This window comes from Amphiprion ocellaris, chromosome 7, assembly GCF_022539595.1.
Source record: "Amphiprion ocellaris isolate individual 3 ecotype Okinawa chromosome 7, ASM2253959v1, whole genome shotgun sequence".
NCBI lineage: Eukaryota > Metazoa > Chordata > Actinopteri > Pomacentridae > Amphiprion > Amphiprion ocellaris.
The window spans coordinates 24263726-24288555 of NC_072772.1; the positions used below are offsets into that span (position 1 = coordinate 24263726).

General features: G+C 39.5%; 1 protein-coding gene across 3 annotated transcripts in view; it reads right to left on the minus strand.

Moving 5' to 3' along the window:
- The window catches only part of bcas3 (BCAS3 microtubule associated cell migration factor), a 398522-nt gene that overhangs the window by 278421 nt on the left and 95271 nt on the right, over nt 1-24830 (minus strand). For all 3 annotated transcript variants that reach the window (XM_055011827.1, XM_055011829.1, XM_055011828.1), the window contains exon 16: nt 6020-6170. In XM_055011827.1, the coding sequence (XP_054867802.1) occupies nt 6020-6170 (151 nt within the window). The remainder of the gene's footprint in view (nt 1-6019; nt 6171-24830) is intronic.

Here is a 24830-nt window from a genome sequence, read left to right on the forward strand (position 1 = left end):
TTTTGCAGTCAATACTACGACTACTATGAAGAATAAAACTCCTTTTGTCACACCTCTGAATGAAAGTAAAAAGACTGAAGTCTGTATTAATCAGATTGTAACTTTGAAAGATAATGACTTGATTGAGCTCTGTCTGACTGCTGAAGCGGTCAGAACTATGTCAAAACGAAACTATGTCAAACTCACCTACTGCATAGTCACATTCTGGGGGTAAAATGTCAAGCCCAGTATGGAGTGGGAACAGTTACAGTGACCAAAAGCTATTTTCATGTACATATGGGAGCATTACTATTGTTTTTAGACAGACTTTCAAAAATCCCAAACCTATCCTTTAGTGTTACAAATCAAAATGTGAAAATTGCACACTGCTTAGAATATAACAAAGGCATGAAGTCATGCTGCAAAAATGGTCCGCCGTGCTGAGCTGGCAGTAAACAGTTTTGCCCTCAGTGTAGACAAAGAAGGCCCAGTTAGAGTATGTGACACACCGCCTGATCCAGCAAGTTTGGTGGAAAAGAGTTGTGCACAGGTCACCAGCATCTTGGGCACATGAGTTAAACATGGGCCAGTGAAGTAAAAGGGGTGTCAGACCATGAGAGTGTGTGTTACTGAAAGAAGGCTGATAAAGAGGAACACGGGCAGGAGAGAGAGAAAGAGAAAGAGCGAGTGCAATCGACCTGTGAGGGCGACGACCCCACTCCCAGAGAATAATCGTTCACACATTCATCTCTTAACCCGTTGGCCCTAATAGCAGCTCCGCCTGGGCCATTAAAAAGGGAGGGAAGTGAGGTGATTTGTGCAAATGGTTTAGCCTTGCTGCCATGTGGTGCTGGGCATTGCATTCTTAAAGCCTCTTTCTAGCCCTGGCTCTATAAGACAATGGCTCTAGTACTGGGCTGGCTCTTACATACGTATTACAGTAATCTGAGGGCACATCTGCGGCAGGTCACTGGGTCTCATTTGTTCTTTTGCTGTTGTCTTTCTTGCTACCCCGCCTGCACTCTATCTGCATTTGCTTGAAAATGTCATCAGCAGGATTTTGTCGAGGGCGGTGTTTTTGTTTTGCGTGTGACAGTCTTTCCATGTGGATTTTCATTTGTCTCTGTTAAAGTCAGATATTGTGTAGATGGGATAAGTGTGCAATACTTTGCTTGCAAATCCCAAATTTGACCCTGACAGGCATTTTGACAAGTTAAATCTATCCTCATAGAATGCTGGTTATTGTAGGGACAAGTAGAGCTGCCTGTGAATATTTCTCTCTTAATCTTGTTCGCAGATTAAGCTGTGACTGTGACATTTCACCAGAAGAGAACCTCTTGATTTTATGCCGATTTAATTCATCTGGGTCCAATCGTTTACCAAATTTGGCTAAAGGGAAACAAGAAGCTGTGTCAGAGATGACACACCTCTCCTTGTTCGGGATTTCTAGAAGACTCTGAGCACAAGCAGAAGTTTGGCTATGTTCCTTCACTCCCTGACCTGGCCTCGTCTAGAGGAGGGTTATCAAGCGGATGCTGAGCCACATCCGACGCTATTTCCGCACTTTGACGAGGGAAAGCATCAAAATCTAAATTAAGAGAGTGGAGGGGGCTCCGTGTGAACTTGGAAGTGAAGGTTTTCTTTGATGTTAAAAACTTGAGGCCTCTGAAGACCAACAGCAGCTTATTTTGCACATTGGTGGTCTGTAAGTGTGCCAGGGTCTATGAAGGCATCCCTGCAGTGGGTCTGGTCACACAAAGGGGCAAAGACTTAATCAATGTGTGTATATGTGTGTTTGTGTGCTATGGCACAGTGCACACAAAGACAGCTTGGTAGGGAATGTAGATTAAGCAGCTGGTGTGTTCCTCTGCTGCCCTGCCAACAGGGATCTGCTCATACAGGTGTAAATACAGCTGCCGGACGCTCCTCTCTCTCTCTCTTTCTCTGAGACACACACACACACACATACACACACATGCACAGACACACACAAACCCATATACACACAGACACACAGACACACACAAAAGAGAGAGGGGCTGGCTGCACAGACAGACAGATGGTGCCTGGGTACTCCTGTGCAAGTATAGCGTGAAAGCATATGATATCACCCCCCTACTCTAGGGGCAAAACCTGCTGCCTCACTCCGTGTGTGTTTGTGTGTGTGCATGTGTGTGTGTGTTGGTGTGGTGTATTGGTGCAGCCGTTTGCATGCAGGAGCAGGCTGCACAGCTCAATGTCCTGATGCATTAATACTGATGCCTCCTCTGGACTGAATGGTTGGATGAAGGAGTACTGAGGCATTCTACTAGGCTTTGATAACATTCTACAGAGCCCATGCAGCTGTTAGAAGTGTTTCAAGTGAAAAATGTGAAATAGTTGCACAGTTTTCACACAGTGAAACTAATTACAGATAAGGATGTCAATATTTTATTAGGTTCATATTGATAAAAGAGCACTATTGTTGCTCATAAACTATTAAACAACATCAGTGAGCCAGAATATTGCACCATGTGGCATGTTCCTTACTGCATGTATTTGCCAGTGTATGCTGCTAAAAGTAAATTTTTTTTTTTAACATACAATTAAATGCAAACCTCCATGAAAGCCCACAATGAAAATGCAAAGTTTGGCTGCATGAAAAAAAACCTAACTGTGTTTTATCCCTGTCTCACAACAGTCCATCATATCCACTGATAACAGAGTTCTATCTTCTTTCTTCAAATCATTTTTAGTGTTCTCTACTTGTGAGATGGGATTATCAGTGAAAATGCTGCCATGATCCTGTGTCCCCCACCACCTCCACCTCAATGACACATGTCAGGCGGCCTGCTCTGACGGCTGATTGACTTGAGGATGGGGTGAGAGCAGCAGCCATCACAAGAGACCCTCAGGTGATACCCAGTCCAGGCCAGCTGCTTAGAACCTTAACCTCATCATAGTGTAGCAGTTTTACCCCTGTCCCCTCCATGCACCTCCAGGTTTCACTTGATTTCTTTATTTAATTTGCATCAATGTGAAATCATTCCTATATCTTTATTACTTTTATTTCTGTGTTTTCCATTGTTGCGTTAACATTAACAATATTATCTATTACCCTTCAGAAATTGATTGAAGTGTTCTTCATTAAAAATATGTAAGCAAAAATAGTTTTTTATATATATATATATATATATATATATATATATATATATATATATATATATATATATATATATATATATTTTTTTTTTTTTTTTTTTTTTTTTTTTAAGTATCGCTCAGCCCTACCTTTAAGTCTTATTTTGTTCATTGGTTATTGCTATGGTAATTCTGGAGGCTGACAAAGGGACACTGCAATCTGTATCATGAGAGGTGTGCTCAATATCTAGTCTGGCCTCACTAATATGAAAGGGTTGGACATAATATTAGAATTTGTTGCCAAAAACACAATAACCCCAGGGCTGTAGAACCCACTACCTGATCTGACAACAGTATCCACTGACTAATTCCCATTAATTGTTTATGATTTGCTGTGATTCACCCTTCTGTAAGGCAACAAAGGCTTATACACGCACTGAACAAAACAGTCTTAAACAGTGTTCCAGGATTCTTTGAGGGAATATTCTCTGGCTGCTATTCTAGCTACTGATACATGTAATGTTTCAGTTCGGTTATGAATGAACAGAAACAAGCCAACCCAAAATCAATGCACAGAAAAAGCAAAGAAAGAAGCTAATGCAACTACTGGCCACATCGTGTCTGTAGTCATTCAACTTTGATCATACTGTTCTTGATTTGAGTCCATTTTTTCTATATACTTATCAAAGTTGGGTATCAAATAATGTATTGTTTTGGTATCAAAATACAAGTACCACATTGGAATTAGTACTGAAAATATTTCTATTTCACAGCACAAACTAGACTAAGTGACCGAAAATATATTGGAAGTGTGACACTATAAGAATAAGCAATAAATAAATAAATGAAGAGATGAAACAACTCATTACTTCTTAACAGCAAAGAAGCAGAAGAACAGCACAGACAAGACAGTAAAGAAAGACACAAATACAATCATTGCAGCAATATGTGATGTGTGAAGTAGCAATGAGCTTCTAGGAAATTATGAAGACAAGAAAGAAATACCATTGGAAAAAAAAAGTGAAACATTAAAGCAGAAGAGACAGAAGAGAAGACCCAAGTTGGAAACATAATCTTTCATAAATTAGAAAGAAAAGAAAAATACATAACAATAAAAAAAGCCTCTGAATTTTTCTAAGAACCTAAATTAAAAGTACCCACCTTTGTATGATGTTAAATATTACAACAAAACCAAATGCAAACCACTAGTGCCAGGACATCATCATAGTGCAGGACACCACAGTCGCCCACATGCAATAATCATTTTTACAAAGCAAATGAACTTTGCAGGTCATCTTAATGATTTGGAAAATGGCCTGATGTTGTTTATGTTGACCGCAGGATCAGGTCTCTATTTTCATCCTCAAAGCTCACTTATCAAATATCCCGGGGAAATAAATCCCTCGCCGTCTGTTTGAATCATTATAGCATTTCCCATTCAAACAGGGCATGAAAATTACATTTAAATGAAAATATTAAAATTGGCCCATATTTGTGGAGCCACCTGTACTGTATGTAAATACACTTAGCAAAGGCCTGTAGTTGTTGATGGTCTTAAAACTACATAATTTCAATGCGTGGCAAAGATGCAGATGCAAAAAAAGACAGAGGTGCATGAGAGCAGAGCTGTTTTACTTTCACAACTGCACTTGTTTATATACTCAAAGCTATCAGGATTACGCTGCTTTAAATACAACTTGAATACCATTTAAAGTTGTTAGCAGGGTTTTATTTATTTTCTTGCAGTGCAGGATGTTTTTTCTGTCTTCCAAATAGCCCACAGAATGTGCGCTGTGCTTCATTACCCTATGCAAAAAAAATGGTGGCCTGAGAAAAAAGACGTCCAAGAGCATCAGCTGGATGTGTGAGAGGAAAGGCTTTGGCCTACGCAGGGCTACTGCTGACACAATACACTGTTTTTACAACGTGATTAATGGGAAGAGACAGACAGCCGATCGCAGACTGAAGTTAAAAACGTAATACAGTGTGATTTAAATTTTCCTCGACAATGGCCAAATTGTAAATTTAGTAGAGGTTGTGAGGCTGCCAATAATCCTTTTACACTCAAGTCCCCTGGAGATAGAATATTTTAAAGGTTTCAGTTATGTACTCTGTCGTGAATTGGAGCTGGGCTGTTTGTAATAAAAGGCAGTTCATTGTGAAAATGAATTCAGTGATCAATGAAAGTGGACAGTGAAATATATGTACACGCACGCACACGTGTAAAAATGACAAGAATTCAGTGACCTTTTGAGTAAATTAGGCTGAATTGCACTGTGCTTACATATAGCAGATATCAGGAAAAGACGGAAACTAATTAAAATGGAAGTAGTTAAATATATATGGCATTCAGATATTTGTATTTCCAGTAAAAGCTGTACAACTGGTAACACTTGTAAGCTCTTTGTCAAATAAAAAAAATCAATGAAATTCAATGTTTTTTGGGTTTTTTTTATGATTAATGACATGATAAGTGTGTCCTTGAACTATATACTGGAGTGAAAGATTAGGCCACAGTGACAAAAAAAACTGTGATGGAAGCTGTAAAATGAGAGACCGACTGAAGTTCAGAGGGTTAACAAACACAATGTATATCTGCTTAAAACTATCTGAAAGTGTGTAATAAACAGTTAATTTCTGAATACACAGTATACAAGGCAATAAAGATGTTTAAGTGTAGAGTAATCTATTTATGACAGTACAGCTTTAAAGGAGGATGACAAAGAAAGCCACTCCTGCACTAAGTTATGGATTCTGTGATAATGAGGCAATGGGATCATTTTATACTGTAGCTGTATAACATATGTGCTTCATAAACTGCAGTTCCTGTGGAGAAGGTTTATGTGTGTGTGTGTGTGTGTGTGTGTGTGTGTGTGTGTGTGTGTGTGTGTGTGTGTGTGTGTGTGTGTGTAATACCTACCCGGTGCGTTTGGTGATGGTCCCAAGGGTCATGGGCTGTTTGATCTGAGCCAGAGGCAGCACCACAGTGAGGCTGGGGAGTGGAGTGAGCCGCGGGTTCCCCATGTTGTTGTTGGTGAAGTTGTTGTATGAATCCTGGCTGCTCAGTTTGGCTGCAGAACACAGAGACACATGATTATTTAAAGTGTTTCTAGTGAACAGAACTGGATGTTCAGTGAACAGCGGGGAAAGGGAAAACTTCTTTTCATAGATTTTGGAGTGGTACATGACAGAAAAACATGTCAGTCAACAGCCATTCCAGGTAATGGTAGCAGAACACTAAGAATCACATTGTGAATGCTGGTACAACCTTCAATACATAATTCATTTTTCAGTGCTTTTTCAGCTCAGTGCTCTTTACAGATGCAAATTCTCAGCATTACTCGCTTGGAATTAAATGAAAAACACCATCTGACATGCACTTCAAACTGCACACTAGACCACCAGAAGACCTTGTTGAAAAAGCTGCACCTCTCTCTGCCTTGTCTGAATATTGTAAATTTTTTTTTTCTTTTTTTTTGAGCGAATCACCACCTCCCACATGCAGCCCTCACACACACAAACACACAGGCATGGGTTCAAGGCCTCCTGTGGAATGATTGGAAATAACCAGCTCAAGATGCTACATTACAAAGACTCTGCTTCTAGAGCCTGGCAGTCTGTTAATCAAGGCCAATCAACAGGCCCTACACACTGGCGCAACACACATGCACACACATATGGGCAAACACATAAACACACCCACAGAGACAGATAATCCAGAGAAACACATCTCATCTCACACAGGCCATGTAGCTCCAGCCAAACATAATCAGGGCATGTCAAAGGACTTCTTAAAGGCCTAATGACCTTAACCAGCTACATTAGGCAGAGAGAGGCTGCTAGTTCACTGACTATTTACCTTAACATGCAGTTAGCCTACATCTTACTGGCAGCACTATTTGTTTTAGAAGTCAGGCAGAGTTAATCTCTGGCAGGAAAGCAGGATTTTCATTGTGAAACGGTTGCCAATATACAGTTCATTTATCTATTTATTATTCTTTAGCCATTTTTTCACCTTGTCAATTCATTCTGGTCATTTGCCAAACAAACCTCTACTCCAAAACTGGTTTGTTCTGGAGCTGATCACCATATAAAAAGGTTCTCACAAAAAATCTGGAAAAATGTGTTTGCTTAATAGCAGTTGCTCAGCACTCCTTTAATTCAGCCCCTCTTGATTTTCTCATCTATATCCACCATCCATGCTCAAAGTCTTTGTCCAACAGGAGTGGAGAGTCCAGCTTCTGAATGATGGAGAACGATGACGGAGATTTTTCACTGTCTATTTAAATTCCATGACCATAGAAGATTGTGATCTCTAATATGATGGAATTGTCTTGCCTGCTGCAGAAGATTTTGTGATAGTAATTTTGCCTTTATTTGCCCAGCTTTTAAATATGGACTGCAAGATTTATAGCACTACTTCAATACAACAGAACTCAGTGTGAACATCATTTATCAATGCTGCAATAATCACAACAGAATTAGGTTTACCTCTTTTACACAGAGGTGGAGGCACAAATACACCTGGACAAATGAAATTCAAACTATTTGCATGGCTATATACCGTTAAGCTAAGCGTAACAATATGTTTTGGTAATTTACGCAAGGAGACCCACTAGTACAATAAGAAAAGACACAATCACATATAAACAGTTACACAGAGAGATTGAACTTTTAGAAATGTGGATTATCAAACAAACATGTTTGTAATCCTGTGACAATAGCTACAACAAAAAAGTCTATCCTGCTGATTCAATGGGCAACCCAAGGAAAATTCCAAGTTCAAGTGCTTTCAAAAGAAATAAAGAGCAAACCTGTGGGTACACCACAATACACTCTCTGAATGTTTTCCTTGTTCCATTTGTTGCCTTAATAGATGAGTGACGGCCACGTAACATAAAGGAATGAAAAGGAGGGAGGGGGACACGGAGACAAAGAAAACAAGGCGGACATCAAAGGTTACAATAAAGGTAGAGGAGCAGAGTGCCTTGTCATTATTTAGAAGGAGCGATGAAGAGGAGGCTGAATGCGAGCGGAAAGGGACCACTGAGTGTTTTGGTCCAGTCTTTTAGATCATTAACGTGTAGCTCTGAGTTTCATTAGTCCTGCCAAAGCTCTGCTTTGTGGTCCTCTAAAGGCCTGTCTTCTAGACCTCCGCCGGCCAACAATGCTGCGTGACCTTCGCAGGGGGAGAGGAGACCATTACACAAACCTGTCCTTCATTTTCCACTGCTCCTCTCTGGGTCAGACTAACAGAGGCCTGTACGAGGGCAGCTCCTGAAAACCCTTCACATTTCAAAACACCCCCAGAGCCTAGGCAGCCACCTTTTGTATTGAGGGGAGAGGGGGAGGGATGACGAAAAAAAAAAAAAGAATCTGTACAGGAAGTTGCCTGAAAAGCCATAATGGTGCTTCAGCTAAGAGGGGAACGAAGGGCAAGGAAAAGGGCTGGGGGTGTCACTGAATTTAGCATCCTCATCCAAAACGGGCCTTTCACTTGTGCTCAACTGCATTATTCGTCATCAGTCCCCACCCTTAAAAAAAGTGTTATGATGGATGGAAGAACAGGTGTGGCTGGTGGGGTGATGATCACTGTTGACCAAAGCATCATGGCGTGCTGTCACTCAAGGGGTTCCAAACTGTCACAACCCCCCAGACAGCCAAGACACGTTAGTGCGGAACGTGTGGGAGATCACGCACTGGCAGAAGATGATACGTGAAAAGGCCACTTGGACGTCTGAGAGACAGACAGGCTGGGGGTGTGGGTGGGTATGCAGTGGTGGGCTGCAGACAGAATGACATGAAGTATGAGGGGACAGAGGGACATTTATCAAGAGAAGGTTCTACAAAGCAAATCATGACTTAGAAGATAAGTACACTACCATTCAAAAGTTTGTGGTCACCCAGACAATTTCATGTTTTCCATGAAAACTCACACTTTCATTCATGTGCTAACATAATTGCACAAAGGGTTTTCTCATCATCAATTAGCTTTTCAACAGCATTAGCTAACACAATGTAGCATTAGAACACAGGAGTGATGGTTGCTGGAAATGTTCCTCTGTACCCCTATGGAGATATTCCATTAAAAATCAGCTGTTTCCAGCTAGAATAGTCATTTACCACATTAACAATGTCTAGACTGGATTTATGATTAACTTAATGCTATTGCCATTAAAAAAATATAAAAAATTCTTTAAAAAATAAGGACATTTCTAAGTGAGCCCAAACTTCTGAATGGCAGTGTATGTATAGTCCAACTAGTGCTGTGGAATATAACATGCATATGTACAGAGCTGAGAAGCAAAGTTTTTCTGAAAAAGAAAAGAAATTGATGAAAACCCTTCACTCCCTGTCAGATTTGCTTTTTCATAACATGACATGTTGTAAAACAGAGATTTTAAAGGTCAGAAGAGATATGTTGCGTGCTCTTTTTCTTGTTTTTGTGTTATTTTGTCAAAGAAATCTTTAAATGACACCAAAAAATGGTGTTGGGTTAATTAAGCGTCAAAGCGAAGGTCAACAGATTTGAAAGGAAAGTTATCTTTTTGTTAAAAACTGTCAAAATGACATCATTTCTCCGAGCCACCAACCATTACTTGTGATGTACAGTTCTGTTAGAAAACTGTCCAGATCTAATGTTAAGTAATAACTTTCTTCTACATATCTCTTTTAAAAATTTACAGAAAACAAACTATTTGAATCCAGTTCTAAAAAATGCAACGAAATCTGCAACTCAGAAGACATGACCAACTCAGCTGAAACCAACAGTCCCCGATGAAAACAAAAACATTAGCACTGTTGCATTTTATGAACAAAAACTAATATCCTAATTGTTTATTTAATTTAATAAATAGTCTCACCCTACATTTTATCTTATTTTATATGATTTATGGCATTAAAACTGTGCTACACGGCACAAACAAAGTTGAAGTTCTCTCTACTTGTAAACCTCAGTGAGTAAAAATGTGACAGGAGCAGAAAACTCCCAGAAACTTCTTGGGCTACAGAAGGATAAAAGATGATATTTAATCTATCAAAGATGAAGATAATCCATACGAATTTTAATGCACCCAAACCTATGACTTTCTGGTGTCATATGCCTAAAAGACAGAAAAACATAAAAAGGTTACATTTTGAAGTATATCGCACAAAATGCAAGCAAAGAAGAATGTCTGGTTTCAACAATAATCTTCACAGTTGTTTGTTTTACCGCTAAACTGAATAAAATGAGAAACCTGCAGAAGCATCCATAATGTTCATTTTATACCTCATAATATGCTCTTTTGCTATTTTTTAACCCTGCTTCCCTTCACAAAATGCACTTAAAGCTACTTTCTGCACATTTATGGTACTTTTATTAGGATACAAAAGTACTATCTCCTGCAAAACAAATAATGTTTATACCTATGCAGTACCTTTAACAGAAATAATTGTGATAATAATCCTCTATTTTAGCAAAGGAAACAGTTGTAATATGTAAGATGGAATAGAGGTGAGTGGTGTCCACTGATTAAATACAGTCTTTCTGCCCTCTGAAGAGCAAAAAACCCAGACATTCATAAAGTGTGTGACGCCTGACAGGTTGTTTCTTCATGCAAAATAGATTTCAGGTTGAAAATTCAGTTAAGCTGTTGTATTTTAGAGGCTCAGTGGAGGGAGGTCATTTTTGACTGGTAGGAAGAGCGGAGTGTAAAGACAACATGAGGGATAAATGTATTGTGTTTTTAGCATTTTTTCATGTCCTTTATTAATGTTTTTTTTTTTTTTTTTTTAAAAAAACAAAAACAAAATGAATGCATGAGTGCAAGTCCACAGATCCATGTTTAATAATAAATTGTGCTCACTTCTGGTGCGATGTGTGTGTCCCTGTCTGCTTTGGCACTGTTAAAAGACTTTTGACTTTGCTGTTATTTTCATAGTCCAAGTGGTAGAGCAGACATATGCAAACAACTGATTAAGGGTGTGTCTACACCCACCTATGACAAACAGTGGGAGTGGAAATCAGGCCTGTGCACAGCTGCATGATTTGACAAAGATAGAAGAAATGTCCAAAACTGAATTGTGTTTGAAAAGATTGTGTATACGTAGTTTTTGTGTTTGTGTGAACACAGGCTTTCTGTCTAAGGATGGATTTATGATTTTAGTTTTATATTTATATTTAGATATTACTGATTACTGTCAGATTGAAGGCAAAGAGATGCCAGAAGCCACAGAGCACAAAATCTAGTTTGAATATCATTGTGGTTCTGCCATCTTTGTCACCACCACCAGCTGTCATTGCTACATCGTTACAGCAGTTGCTGGTACGACTGCTGCCATCATTACTAATACAGTACTGCTTCAAGCTACTTTTCCTATCTCTAACGAATCATTGATCTTTGCTTTCATCACCGTCATGAAATGTAACTTTATTATTATTATTATTATTATTATTATTATTATTATTATTATTATTATTATTATTATTATTATTATTATTATTAGACTTACTGTACATTTTTAACAAGAGGTGAGATATATTATTTTTTTAAAAAAATGAAAGATATCGGTGCAGAAAAAAAAGGCAGACAGAGGAGCCAGAAAGGCTGACTGAGGCTACAAGAGGGAAACAGGGAGAGAGAGAGAGAGGCAGACAGATGAGAAGCATCTGGCAGACAGACAGGTCTAGATGGAGGCCATGATTTGATTAATGACTGGGGCATGATGTGCCCAAGCACTGATACATGACATCCCCATGGAAAGAAGATCCATCAATGCAAATCCAGCTCTGTCGCCGTCGTCCACAGAAAAACTCTGACCCCACCAAAAAGTCACACCAACACCTGACTCTCGCCTTTCTTTCTCCCCTAATCCAACCATTCACCCAGCTCTCCTCCATCCATCCCTCCCTGTCTCAACAGCATTTGCATTCTCTTCTCGCATTAAGCCTCTCTCTCTATCCTTCGCGCTGGTTCTCTCTCCTCAGCCTTCCCGTGTCACGCTATCTCATGTTTCTCTCCCCTCTCTTAATACTCAATTTGCATCCAATACAAGCAGGCGGCTCCCAACGAGGAGCCGATGTGCGAAAGGACAAGCTGAAGACTGTGTGCCCACGCAAACACTGTGTCTTATTTGAATTGTTCTGCCAGGGAGAGCGTTTCAGTCAGAGGGAAAAAAAATGCAAGCTGTACTGAAGGGCAACTGGGATGGGGAGTGTTAGGAGGCAGCAGGTTAGGCAGGTGACATGTTGAGTGATGCTCTGGGAATTAGGAGAGACCTTGGACCTGAGGATGATATTGCAGCTGTTAGATAGAGGGTTAGAGGACTAGCAGGAGGTGGTGTGCGGAAGAAAGCTACAATGTCCCAGCAGGGGAATACTTTTATGTTTTCGTCTAGGCTCATTGCTTTGAAGATACTTTTGGACAGAAGCTGATATGTTTTTTGCTCACTTCCCATTTTCATGGCCAAAAAGATAAAAAAGCTTTTTCTTAATGTAAATGGCAGTTGTTTCACTGTGTAGTAAAAACCTAGCAGCGGCTAAACAAGTGTTCCACAGAACTGAATTCTCAGCAGGATGCAAAATTTCTCCAGTGTTATTTGTATGATAAATCAGCTACTGAAATTGATGGTCGGGATTAGCAGCTGGGTGCGGCAGGTTTCATCACAGGATTTCATAAACAAACATACCAATAAGTATATACATGCTCAAACTGGATTCATGCTTAATCCCACAGAATGGAAAAACGGCAGCTTTCAACATGCTGAGGAAAGTTCTTTTACGGTGGAATGACTTTTCTAGTCATCTGGTTTGTTAGACAGAATTCCCATATATACCGTCTAGTTCTTGTAATCGAAGGTTATTTATTGCAAAATATGATGCAATAGGTCAACCAACATACACCTCGTTGATGGTCTGGTGACAAAGCTAACACAATGACAAAGGCCTACAAATCAGAGACGTATTTGGCTGAAGAAGATCTTTGAAAATAAGTCCTCGGTTACGATGTTTATTCTTGACTGATCAAATTTTGAACATTAGCAGGTTGTTTTTTTTTAACATGTTTTGATTATATACCTTCATATCAAACACAGAAGCGGCGACAGGTTCCCGTGGATGTTTTTGGAATGCTGTGACTCTTCACTTTTATAGGATAAAGCAGTTACTGATAGATCATTTCTGATATTGTAGGGCAGAATTTCTGGAGGAGTTTGATCTTCCTACTTCCTACTTTAGGCAAAATGATGGAAGGAAAGTATAAATGTATACTACCGTTGAAAAGTTTTGGCTCACTTAGAAATGTCCTTATTTTTGAAAGAAAAGCAGTTTTTTCAATGAAGATAACTTTAAAAGAATCAGAAATCCAGTATAGACATTGTTAATGTGGTAAATGACTATTCTAGCTGGAAACAGCTGATTTTTAATGGAATATCTCCATAGGGGTACAGAGGAACATTTCCAGCAACCATCACTCCTGTGTTCTAATGCTACATTGTGTTAGATAATGGTGTTTAAAGGCTAACTGATGATTAGAAAACTCTTGCGCAGTTATGTTAGCACATGAATAAAAGAGTGAGTTTTCATGAAAAACGTAATTGCCTGGGTGATCCCAAGCTTTTAAACGGTAGTGTACATCCTGCCTGCTTTAATTACAGCTTTTAAATGATGGTTGTAATGGTGGAGAATCTCCTTGTACAGTCTCTCCTTCTAATAGTCATTTGTTTTATTTATCATTTCATTTGCTTTCCTGGCATATGTGCAGTCGATACGCTTGCAGTGCGGACAATCCGTGCAGCCACAAATTTTGGGCTGCATGCTGCTTCTGCAGATCCACACAGACTTGGGTAGATGATGAAATTCACATCAAGCGTACCCTCGCAAGCTGTTGGGACATGTGGACACAGGCAGCATTAATTGACCTCTACTTTCCTTTCACAGAATAGAAAGTAAGAGCATTATTATATACATATCTTGTGAAACCTAGAACAAAACGAACTACATGCATCATTTTTTTCATCATTTATCCACAGCATTTCTTAACAATCTTTAGTCTTTGTGCAACAAGTAAAACTTAAAGTTGCAAAGTCACTATAATCATTAGAGCACCCGTCCTGCCACTTTCATTCACAGCAGCTGCTTAGTACCACACTGCTGCCATAGCACGGCTGGAGCTGTCGCTTTAATGCTGTGGGTGTAACAGTGTATCAGGTCATTCATTCATTTAGGCAAATCACTGAGCAGACATGCGTTGTGGACATGTTTTTTTTTTTTTTTTTTTTGTGTTGTGTGAGATACATCCATTCATTGAATAATGCCTGTATTTATTTTTTTCAAAACTTTTTGACATACAGTTACATACATATCTGGCGATATATACTTCCAGATAGATGCAGGCAGAAATGTCTGACAAGTGCTTCTTCTTGCTGTTGATCAGATATAAACAGGCTGCTTTTGGATTTTCTGGACCTAGACCTCCCCTGACTCTTACAATAGCAACTCTCCTGTCATATTTCAAAGATAATTAATTTGGTGTTGGCTTTTAATTTGGGGTAACTGTATTAGTTTCATTAGCATCACGTTTTAATGTTTTATTATGAGTGTAATTATGTTTCTTTTTTTTCCCCTTATGGCACTTTTGGATCTTCATGGCAAAGTACTTTGGGTTGCATTTTTGCACGAAAGTTGCTATACAAAAAAAACTTTAAAACAACAAAAACAATTACTATTATTATTACTGACCATGAAACATGGTTATTATACTGGCACCATTATTTTAAAAAAAATCCAGGCCTTTTAAGTATTTCTTTGATAACTGACCAATATCGGCACACCTTGTATCCGTCGTTCCCAACATTCTACGATTCATTCCTTAATAGTCCAAGTTTCCCAGACATGTTAAAGGAGGGAGGGATTAAAGAAGGGAAGAGGAAGAAGAATGAAGGGGAGGAGGGGGCCAGTCTCTCTGAGCAGGAGGAGAAAGCTGCTCTACCATCCCAATTCCCCAAAGTATCATTATTAAAACACTCACTTTCACAGGAGGAGGAAAGAGAGGGAGAGAGAAAAAAACAGAAGGGAGGAGAAGAAAGGCAGAGAAATGGGCTGCAGGGAGGGCTAAAAAGGGTCGAACACAAAGGGGAGGGAGAGAAAAAAGAAGGAGCGGGGATCCCCCACTGGACAGAGTAAAAACAAATTAAAAGAGCCCTTATAAAACACAGATGCTGCAAAGAAAATAAACTTCACAAGATTTACTGTTTTGCAAAGGAATCGGAAGACTGGTGGAAAAGCCATCAGGACTTTTTGTTTCACCTCCCGCTTCCTTTTTACTTTCTCTCTCAGGTATCGCTGCAGTGCAGGGATCTATCTCCTCAGTTTCCCTTTCTACCTCTCTCTTTTCTCTTTGTACAGCGATCTTGCTTGTCTGCTATTTTCAGTCAGAGTTAAGAGTCGAGGTCAGGCCGGCCTGTGTGAAAATGGCTTCCTGCCCAGTCTCCCGCTCCCAAACCGCAAGCTAACGGGGAGCTTTTATTAACGGCCCTATTTGGGAACATTTTTGAACGTTTTGTATTTTCACTGACATTTCTCATGTCAGGGAACTAAAAAAAAAAAAAAAAACCCACACGGTCAACAATGGCTTTAAGGGGGGGGAAAAAAATTCCCAGGACAAGATTTTTCTAATTTTATCATAAAACTTCTACGAAGAAAAAGAAAGTGAGACTTTTAGTGTCTAACATGCTGTATATGGCAAAAGAGTAGTTTGGTCAGAAGAAGAAAAACGCAGCAGGCTTAAAAAAAAAAAAAAAAAAAAAAACGACAGCTAAAAAAAAACTAAAAAAATGACAGCAATACAGAAGCTGAATATGTCTACATATAAGAACACACTTTGTGCATGTCTAACAAACAACAATCAGGTGAAAGCAATACAAACACACACCCACTCACTCAGTCACTCACTCACTCACTCACTCACAGACACACACACACACACACACACACACACACACACACACACACACACACACACACACGCACACACACAAACAGCACTCTGAAATCAGATCTACAAGTTTACAGCATGTCAGTATTTACAAGGCTTCATCAGACAGGACTGAGTCGCCAGCAAGAAGAGCTGGGAGGGGGTCAGACAGCTCCACTGGATCAAATGACACCCACACTCCATCCATACGTGTGTGTGTGTGTGTGTGTGTGTGTGTGTGTGTGTGTACGAGTGTTTACAAGTGTGTGTGTAGTCATCATCTGATTTGGGTCAAGGAGCCAGTGCCTCACAGTAAAGAGGGATGGGTTATGGCCAGTGATTGGATGTTTGGAGAGCAGGAGAGGGTTGGGGGGTGTGGGTGGATGGGGATGCACATATACAGCATACACACTTATAAAGCAATTTAGAGGGGGCAGGAGAGGGAGAGTGGAGAAGGATGCGTTCTGTGTTCTTTACTGTTCTTTTCACTCATCAAACAAACATGAAGAACAATGGAAATCTAAAGTCTATCTGACTACAAACTCACACAAATTTTAGTCCACAAAGATGTGAAGAATGTGGTTGATGTTGAGTGCTGCTCAATACAACAGGACTGGACAGACACAATATTTGGATCACTGACGCACTAAACATGAATGAAATGTGTGTGTGTCTCCACATCTCATAAAATAATTATTTTAATAAAAAAATAAAAATATTAAGAAAATAAGGCAAACCGCACTAAAACTCATTCTCCTGATTTAAGATTAATTTTGGGCATTTTAAAGTGAATATAGCAGAACTTTTTAAGACAAATAACATATACTGATTATAGATAATTAAAGATTAGCCTTTGTTTCACTGTTGTATGAATATTAAAGAGTGTATGTGGTATTTTGAAGCACTTCAGGTCCAACAGGTGTCTCAGAACACCACACAAAATGCAGTAACTCTAAAAAACTAAATCTGCAGTTCCACCATCTTTCTGAGGTACTACAGCCATGCCAAAGGAAATTATACAGATGAAAGTAAAGTCAACAGAATTTTCTTCCATTGCTACACAACGCAATAAACAAACTCTATACTATATGTGAAAAATATTTTCAACACGTGCAACTACGGATTGTATTTTTGTCTCAATCAGAAGGGAGACTTTTGTAATTAAACATGATCAAAAACAGATCGGAGTGTGCTTGAAGCTAAATGAGAAGAAGTCGGCCTCCCCCAGTCAGAGAGGAGATTGGCTGCATCCGTCGCTCCGTCTGGCTCTAAATGCTTCTCCTTTTATAACTCAGTGGTCCGAAGGAGAGGAAACAATAAGAGGGACAGAGAGGAGATAATGAGACGTCTGTGCTGCTGTCACAGCCGCCCTGCGCTGTCTTTCTGAGCTACTGGATGAAAATCATCAAGTCAAAGTGAAATGTTCAACATTTCCTTTATAATCAGCATGTTTTAATATAATTCCTACAGAGGTCTGTGTTCTGTTAATTATTTTCTCACAGCTGCTCCCGTCCTCTTTCATCTGCACTGAAGGTCAAACATCTACCACCCACTGCATTCAAAACACACTAACTGCAGTCACACATATACGTCTGATTAAACCTCTCCATTTAAAAATGATCCTGATTTAATGTGGATTGATTGACTTGCAGCAGCATTTAGCTGTGGCAGAATGTCTTATTTAAAAAGCTGGGCACAACTGGCGGGCCACCTTGATCCGAGTTTCGCAGGCAGAGTTTTGACATTTCAGTCTAAATAAACACAGAGTCAAAAACACTTAGACATGATAGAAGTCCCCACGCAATTTAAGAGCAAACATAGAGTTTCTTTTTGGGTTCATAGACACTTTTGATTTAAAAGGAGCTAATATGGATATTTATGCAGTGTCACATTCAAATATTACCAGCTTTAATTATTTTTGTTAGCAAATACTAAGACAATTTGAGATTTATCTTAGAATTAATTAATTTAACAAAAAGAATCTGTTTTGTTTCAGATTATCTCACCTGTCCATGAGCAGTAATTTATCAGACACCATAAATGTGTAGAAAAAATCTAATTCTGATTATTGACATGCTGGCTTTACACATAGTAAGCTGTAGACCTACAATAGATTAGCAGGGCTCCAGCACAAAACGTAGAAAATTCAGTTAATATATTCAGTATACAGTACACAGTTTAAATATTTAAGCTAGATGATCTGTCAACACACTCCTTGGCCCCTTAAGACAAACTTAAAGCTGAACACAAGAAAAAAGAAACTGGAGGTAAAATTAGAGATAAACACCAAAAAAGCATAAAGAAGATCCACTTGCTGCTGCAGAACAAAAGTGGGATATAAAACCTATTGATTCTTTGACAATGGAAGGCTTTAGCTTTTCAGAGCATGCACTTTTCACATGGTAGGCAATAAGCTGGAAGCCACAAGTGCCGCCTGTGTGTAATGGCAAGCCAGCTTTATTTCTTTATCTCTACCTTACAATTTTGCAAATCAAATAATGATGAGTGCAGCGGCGAGCACCCGGTGATAAGAGGGTTTAGTGGTTGTGGAGATTGAGTTATTAGGGTTCGTATAAAAAGGACAGAGGTCTCTGGTGAAGCTGGAGCGCTGGCCAAGATACATATTCCTCACACTGTGTATTTTTGGTCGCTTTAAAAGCCTTAAAAGTACAGGGAAAGGCTAATTTTCAGGGTAAACAGCTTGTTCGATTGCTGTGTGGTTTTGCGCTGAGCTCTCCGTTTATTGACTCAAGCCGAGCTGGGCTCTGGCTCCTCTGCCGACCACAGGGAAGCAGGGAAGCCTGCCGACGCAGTCTACAACAAACACAAGCCGCTAACACTAGCTTACCTTTGATGGCACACAACTGTTAAATCAAATGTACTGAGTAATGTACAAAGCCTAATCCTCTGACTAGATGGCAGGTTGAGAGAAAAATGCTTTTAAAAGAACATCTGCTCCTTTTAGGAAGCCATTTGCCATTTCCCATTTCCTGCTGACAAGTAATTTGTCGGTTAAATTATTAAGATATATACAGTAGGATTTAAACGTGATGCTGGATTCTGTGCCCAATAAAATACATGAATTATGACAATAAATGCTGTTCAGAAAAAAAATAAATCTTCAATTTAAAAAATGTAGAATTTAACACAAAAATGTACACTCTTCCTCCACCATCTTCTAAACACAATTTTAAAAAAAAGAAAGAAAAAAAGACAAAGGTTACGGCTAAGAGGTCTTTACATTCACCAGGAAAGTGTTCAGACTGCCTCTTTAAAAAGCACAAACTCCAAAGGAGGGCTCTAAGTTGTTTTAGCTGGAGGAAGTGACCATTCATAAAAAAAAAAAAAAAAAAAAAAAAGCCAGAGAAATTACCCCGCTTTTCTCTGTTGTTAGATTTGTATCAAGGCAAAACCCTCGCAGCAACAACTCAAGCTTTACAAGTCTTTTCCTCTCTGTCGGTCTGTCTGTGTGCAGGGCCTGCCCGCTCTGCTCCTCCCTCTGCAAACTGGAGGCAATCCTGACCACACAGCGCCACACAGAGGGCCATTCCTGTACTAAAGCCCAGAGCTGCAACCATGAACAACTCGAGGACTTCAGCTTATTGCAGTAAACTATGTTACTAACAAGGGCTTTCTTGGAAAGTTTATGTTAGCATATTCAAGTGAGAAATTCATAGCTCATTATCTAATGTTTCCCAAATTCCCAGACTGCTCCTGTCCATTTGTAGCTCTCAGTGGAAACACAAAATCACAATACAAATGTTTCAGTATAAATAAAAAAAAGAAGAGATGCTCGTGTCACTGATGAAATGCCTGTAATACATGTCGGGGGTTAGTGTTAGAAAGTCTATGGTTGTGTTTCTGTGAATGCAAAGATGCAAACATCAAGCGAACTAGTCTTACCAGTAGGGTTGATACTTTTTTTCTTCTGTTTTGTTTTTTAAAAATTAGGAGATGTAAAACATGATTATATATGTATAAACATATCTGCTATGTTCAAAAATATTTTCCATGAAAACTCACACTTTTATTCATGTGCTAACATAACTGCACAAGGGTTTTCTAATCATCAATGAGCCTTTCAACACCATTAGCTAACACAATGTAGCATTAGAACACAGGAGTGATGGTTGCTGGAAATGTTCCTCTGTACCTCTATGGAGATATTCCATTAAAAATCAGCCGTTTCCAGCTAGAATAGTCATTTATCACATTAACAGTGTCTATGCTGGATTTATCACTCATTTAATGTTATCTTCATTGAAAAAAACTGCTTTTCTTTCAAAAATAAGGACATTTCTAAGTGACCCCAAACTTTTGAATGGTAGTGTATACAGGGTGATCTATTGAGGCTGGAGGGGTGTCAGTAAAAAGCATTCCTTTGTTGCAGGGGCCATTTACGTGAGGTTGGTAGAAAAGCAAAAAATGTTTAAATAGAAAAAAAAATAACGCGCACATGTGGGCCAGTGGTGGCTTTACAAATGCTGGTTAGCTCAGGCCCAGGCTGGCCACTGATCCAAGGCAGACAGCTCATCACCATGACAAGAATCTGGACAAGTAATCTATCTCACTGGTTCATACAGTTCACACATTTTTGAAATGAACATTGTAACCTGTTCTGCTAAACTCATCTACTATCTTAGAAGCTGCTGGGTGAAACTTTGGACATTTTTTGTTTGTACTATGCAACTGTTTAATCTACAGTAACCATACTGTCAAAAACAGGGTCACTGTGAGGCCATGTACATACGTGTCACACACCAGCAGTTATGAGGTAATGTTTCCTTGGCATCGACCTCTGCAGAGCATTGGTGTTTTTCACCACAGGACGATGACTGACGAAAGGGACTGCTGGGGGAGGGGGGAGGGCGAGATAAAACAAAAGTTCAAACCCAAATAAGCAAGCCGTCAGCCTCTAATAGCAGAAAGGAAGTGTCCCTTTATCAACAAGTGAATTAACAGTTTCCCGTCACACCTTGTTTTTTACCTCCCCCTCTCTTTCTGAACCAGCGCCAAGGCCCAGATGGCCCCGTGATCGGACCACCAGGGCTTCTGCTTGGTGAGGAAACAAATCTGTTGCACTGACTAATAGCCCTGTGTTGATGTTTTATGGTTAGGAAGTGTATCACTAGTGGTGTGTATACACACGAAAGGCACTCATGCATGTTAAAAAATGCATGCCAAGTCATAACTTTCATAAAAGTGAAGCAGAAAAGAGAAATGTGGCAATATTTAGCAGTATTTCATGCTGAAAGTAGACAAACTGACCCCGAATTAGTAGATATAAAGCTCATCCCTACCTACGGCACTAAAACGCAAAGTACAGCACAAAGCAACAAGAACCCTGACAGTTGTTTTTAGATTATTATGATAATGAAGCTGGTTTTAAAGCACTCAAAATCTCTTTTGTGCACTGCACACTGTTGTATGCTACAGTACCACGGCTGGATCTGAAAAACATCTGAATAATAGAACGTCTACAGTGGCTGCCATATGCCTGGTATAGCCTTAATAACCTCTGCCCTGTGCAGAGAAGCTGCACTTACTAATCTAGCCTTGCATGAGTTGGGCTGCAGACAAACCGCACTTTACAGCGTGGGACGCTCACATTATGGGTCATCACCTCAAATGACAATACACTGATCACACAGAGGAAAGGCTTGAGAAAAAAAATGGAGGTAGAGAAAATGTACTGTACACAGGGACATAAATAGTCATTCCAGATTTTAACAGTGACAAGAAGACGGCCAATTGCAGTCTCTATTTTTAGGTGTGCCGGCGGCCTGGGCTGGCAGCTTTGAGAAGGATGTGTACTTTTCTACAGTTCCTTCCCAAAAATCAACGCTGTCCTCGCTGGCGACAATCACAGAGCAGCTGTTGTGGCTAGGTGGCCCGGCCCCGACTTGCCTCACCCTGCTGCTCTCTGCCAGCCTAAGAAAACCGCCTCCACTGCCCAAAATTCACACCAGACTCACAAAAACAGGCGGAAGACAGACACAAAGCAAATGTGACTCAACGTGTTTGCATCCGGTGAAAATTGCGCAAATTATGTAGTTTTTATCAACGCTGGTGGCAGCAGTGGCGGTGGAGGGGGTTGACTTTCTAAATTTACATGTGGCAGGATGCCTTGCAGTCAATTTATCTTCAAAATAACAGACACACGGAGATGTACATGACCTTATGCCACACAGATCTCACTGGTGAACTGATAATGACCTATTGCAACATGCACATTTTGATACTTTTGTCCCATATAAATACATGCTTGTCCTTGAGGGTGAGGATTAACTTGTTTTGGCACAAGAGCTTGTCTGACCAATCGAATATATCACTGAACACACAACACCCAGAGCAGCCCCCAAAATGCACTGTACTGTATTTAAAATTGCTACAAAAAGAGTGCTACAAAAAAAGGCAAAACATTCTATTGTAAAGCACAATTCAGATTTGATTACTCCACTTGTTTAAAAACATGCTCTGGATTTTTCATTCAATTGAAATACAAGCATAAAAAGCAGACTGGATGGCCAACACTCTTATATCCCAGACTGTTCAGACAAAACCAAACTGAAAATTCAGACTCATCTCAATCTCTGCAAACATTGCAAATAGTTTTATTAATTATTTTAATTAGATATATACAGAAAGATATGTGTTTATATGTGTGTCTGTTCTTAAGTTGTTTTTTTTTTTTATTTCTATGTATTTGTTGGGGTGAGGTCTTGAACCACAGTCTTCACCTGCATTGTGTTAGTGCATTCAGCATCTGATGTGATCACAGTATCCAAACAGAGATATATTGTATCTCATTTTACAAAAGAGGGCAAGGGTCAGGTTAACATACTGAACATGAAAAGCCTTAGACACCACTATCTGAATGAGGTTAGAGCACCGTAAGCACCACAAACATCACACAGTAAGGGGCTAGATGTTATATTATCTAGAAAATGAGCCAGTGTGGAATGGATTAACAGCTGGACAAAAGCAGTGTGAAACCTGTCTTCAATTTCCTGTGGATTTTAATATAAACTAAGTTCTGAAAACTTTCCATTTCCTCCAAAAGAGGATTCTGACCTGCTTCTTTTTATGTATTTTACCACAAAAAATGATCAGTGCTGTGTATAGTTGGGTATCACTGTGAGGACTAATTGTTGACAGGTGGCCTTAATGCTCCCCTTTGAAACAAAAGTGTGATTTACGACCAAGCTCCCCAAGACCCCAGCTTTCAGCGCTGCTACTACAAACTTATCTTTCTCTCCTTGTGTCTGTCGCCCTCCCCCTGCTTTATTCTGCTGCTCTATCTCTCCTTCATTTTTCTCAATTGCACCTCATTACTTTGCTCACTCACTTTCACCTCTTACCCTACTTTGATGTTTCTGTCCCTCTCTGTCTCTCATCGCAGTGGAGCGGTGACTCTCCAAAGTCAGACATCCTTTTAATGTTTGATGGCCTATTTTTCACAGTGTGGAGGAATGTGAGTGTGCTGGTATAGGAGTTACAGAGGGGTTTGGGTCTAGACAAAGAAGACAGGAAGGAGAGAGGAAGCAAAGGGCGCCGTTTCTCAGGGTGTGTGCGTATGTGTGTGCGTATGTGTGTTTTTGTGGCTTGGGGTGCAGTGTGAGTTCTGGGGCAAGCAGATAGCAACATAATTTGACCCTGACCCTCCCGTCCCAGCATCTTCTGTCATATACGAGGACTTGCAGAGTGTACGTTTAACAGAGTACAGCCTGGGAGGAGTCGAAGGGAAAGAAGGCATAACTATACACTACCATTCAAAAGTTTGGGGTCAGGCAATTACATGTTTTTCATAAAAACTTACACTTTTATTCATGTGCTAGCATAATTGCACAAGGGTTTTCTAATCATCAGTTAGCCTTTCAACACCATTAGCTAACACAATGTAGCATTAGAACACAGGAGTGATGGTTGCTGGAAATGTTCCTCTGTACCTCTATGTAGATATTCCATTAAAAATCAGACGTTTCCAGCTAGAATAGTCATTTATCACATTAACAGTGTCTATACTGGATTTATCATTCATTTAATGTTGTCTTCATTGAAAAAAAACTGCTTTTTCCCCCAAAAACTAAGGACATTTCTAAGTGATCCCAAACTCTTGAACAGTAATGTATATACAGCATGTATAGATATGAATCAGGTTTTCTATCTGTAATGTCTTCTTGAAGTTATATTATTGAAATTGTATAAAAACATACAGAAAATATAGAAAATTTTAACAGAAAATGAACCAGAGGAGAAAGTGTCTGTTTAGTTGTTGGTTTGTTTAGAAATAGATACCTGACAATTTCAGGGGTTTCCTCATACTGATACAAAAATCCTCTAAATTCAATAAGCAGTCCTGATTGCCCACAGTGCATTATTACAGTGTTATTAAAGAGAGGTAATCTGCACAACAAAGTGAAGCACAGCGCCCACACATTTGAAGAAACTGAGTCTAGAATCTGACGTTTTGTTTGTTAAATTCTCATAATTGTATTATTTTTGTAACTTATTTGTTTTTATTTTATTCTGTGTATAATTTGCAGAAACAACAAAAAGAAGGCAAAAACTAATCCACAGAGACTGTATCAACTAGCACAGCTGGATAAGGCTTGTCTGAATGCTGTCACTGCTAGCCTTAGCTAAAGCAAACGTTTGACTCTTCCCAACCCGCAGACTTGAGAAGGCCTGCCTGAAATTAATCAGATCCCTAAAAATGTCTATCTCTGATGATTGACATGTTTTATCTCAGTACAGTATTTGTACAGTTGATGGTTC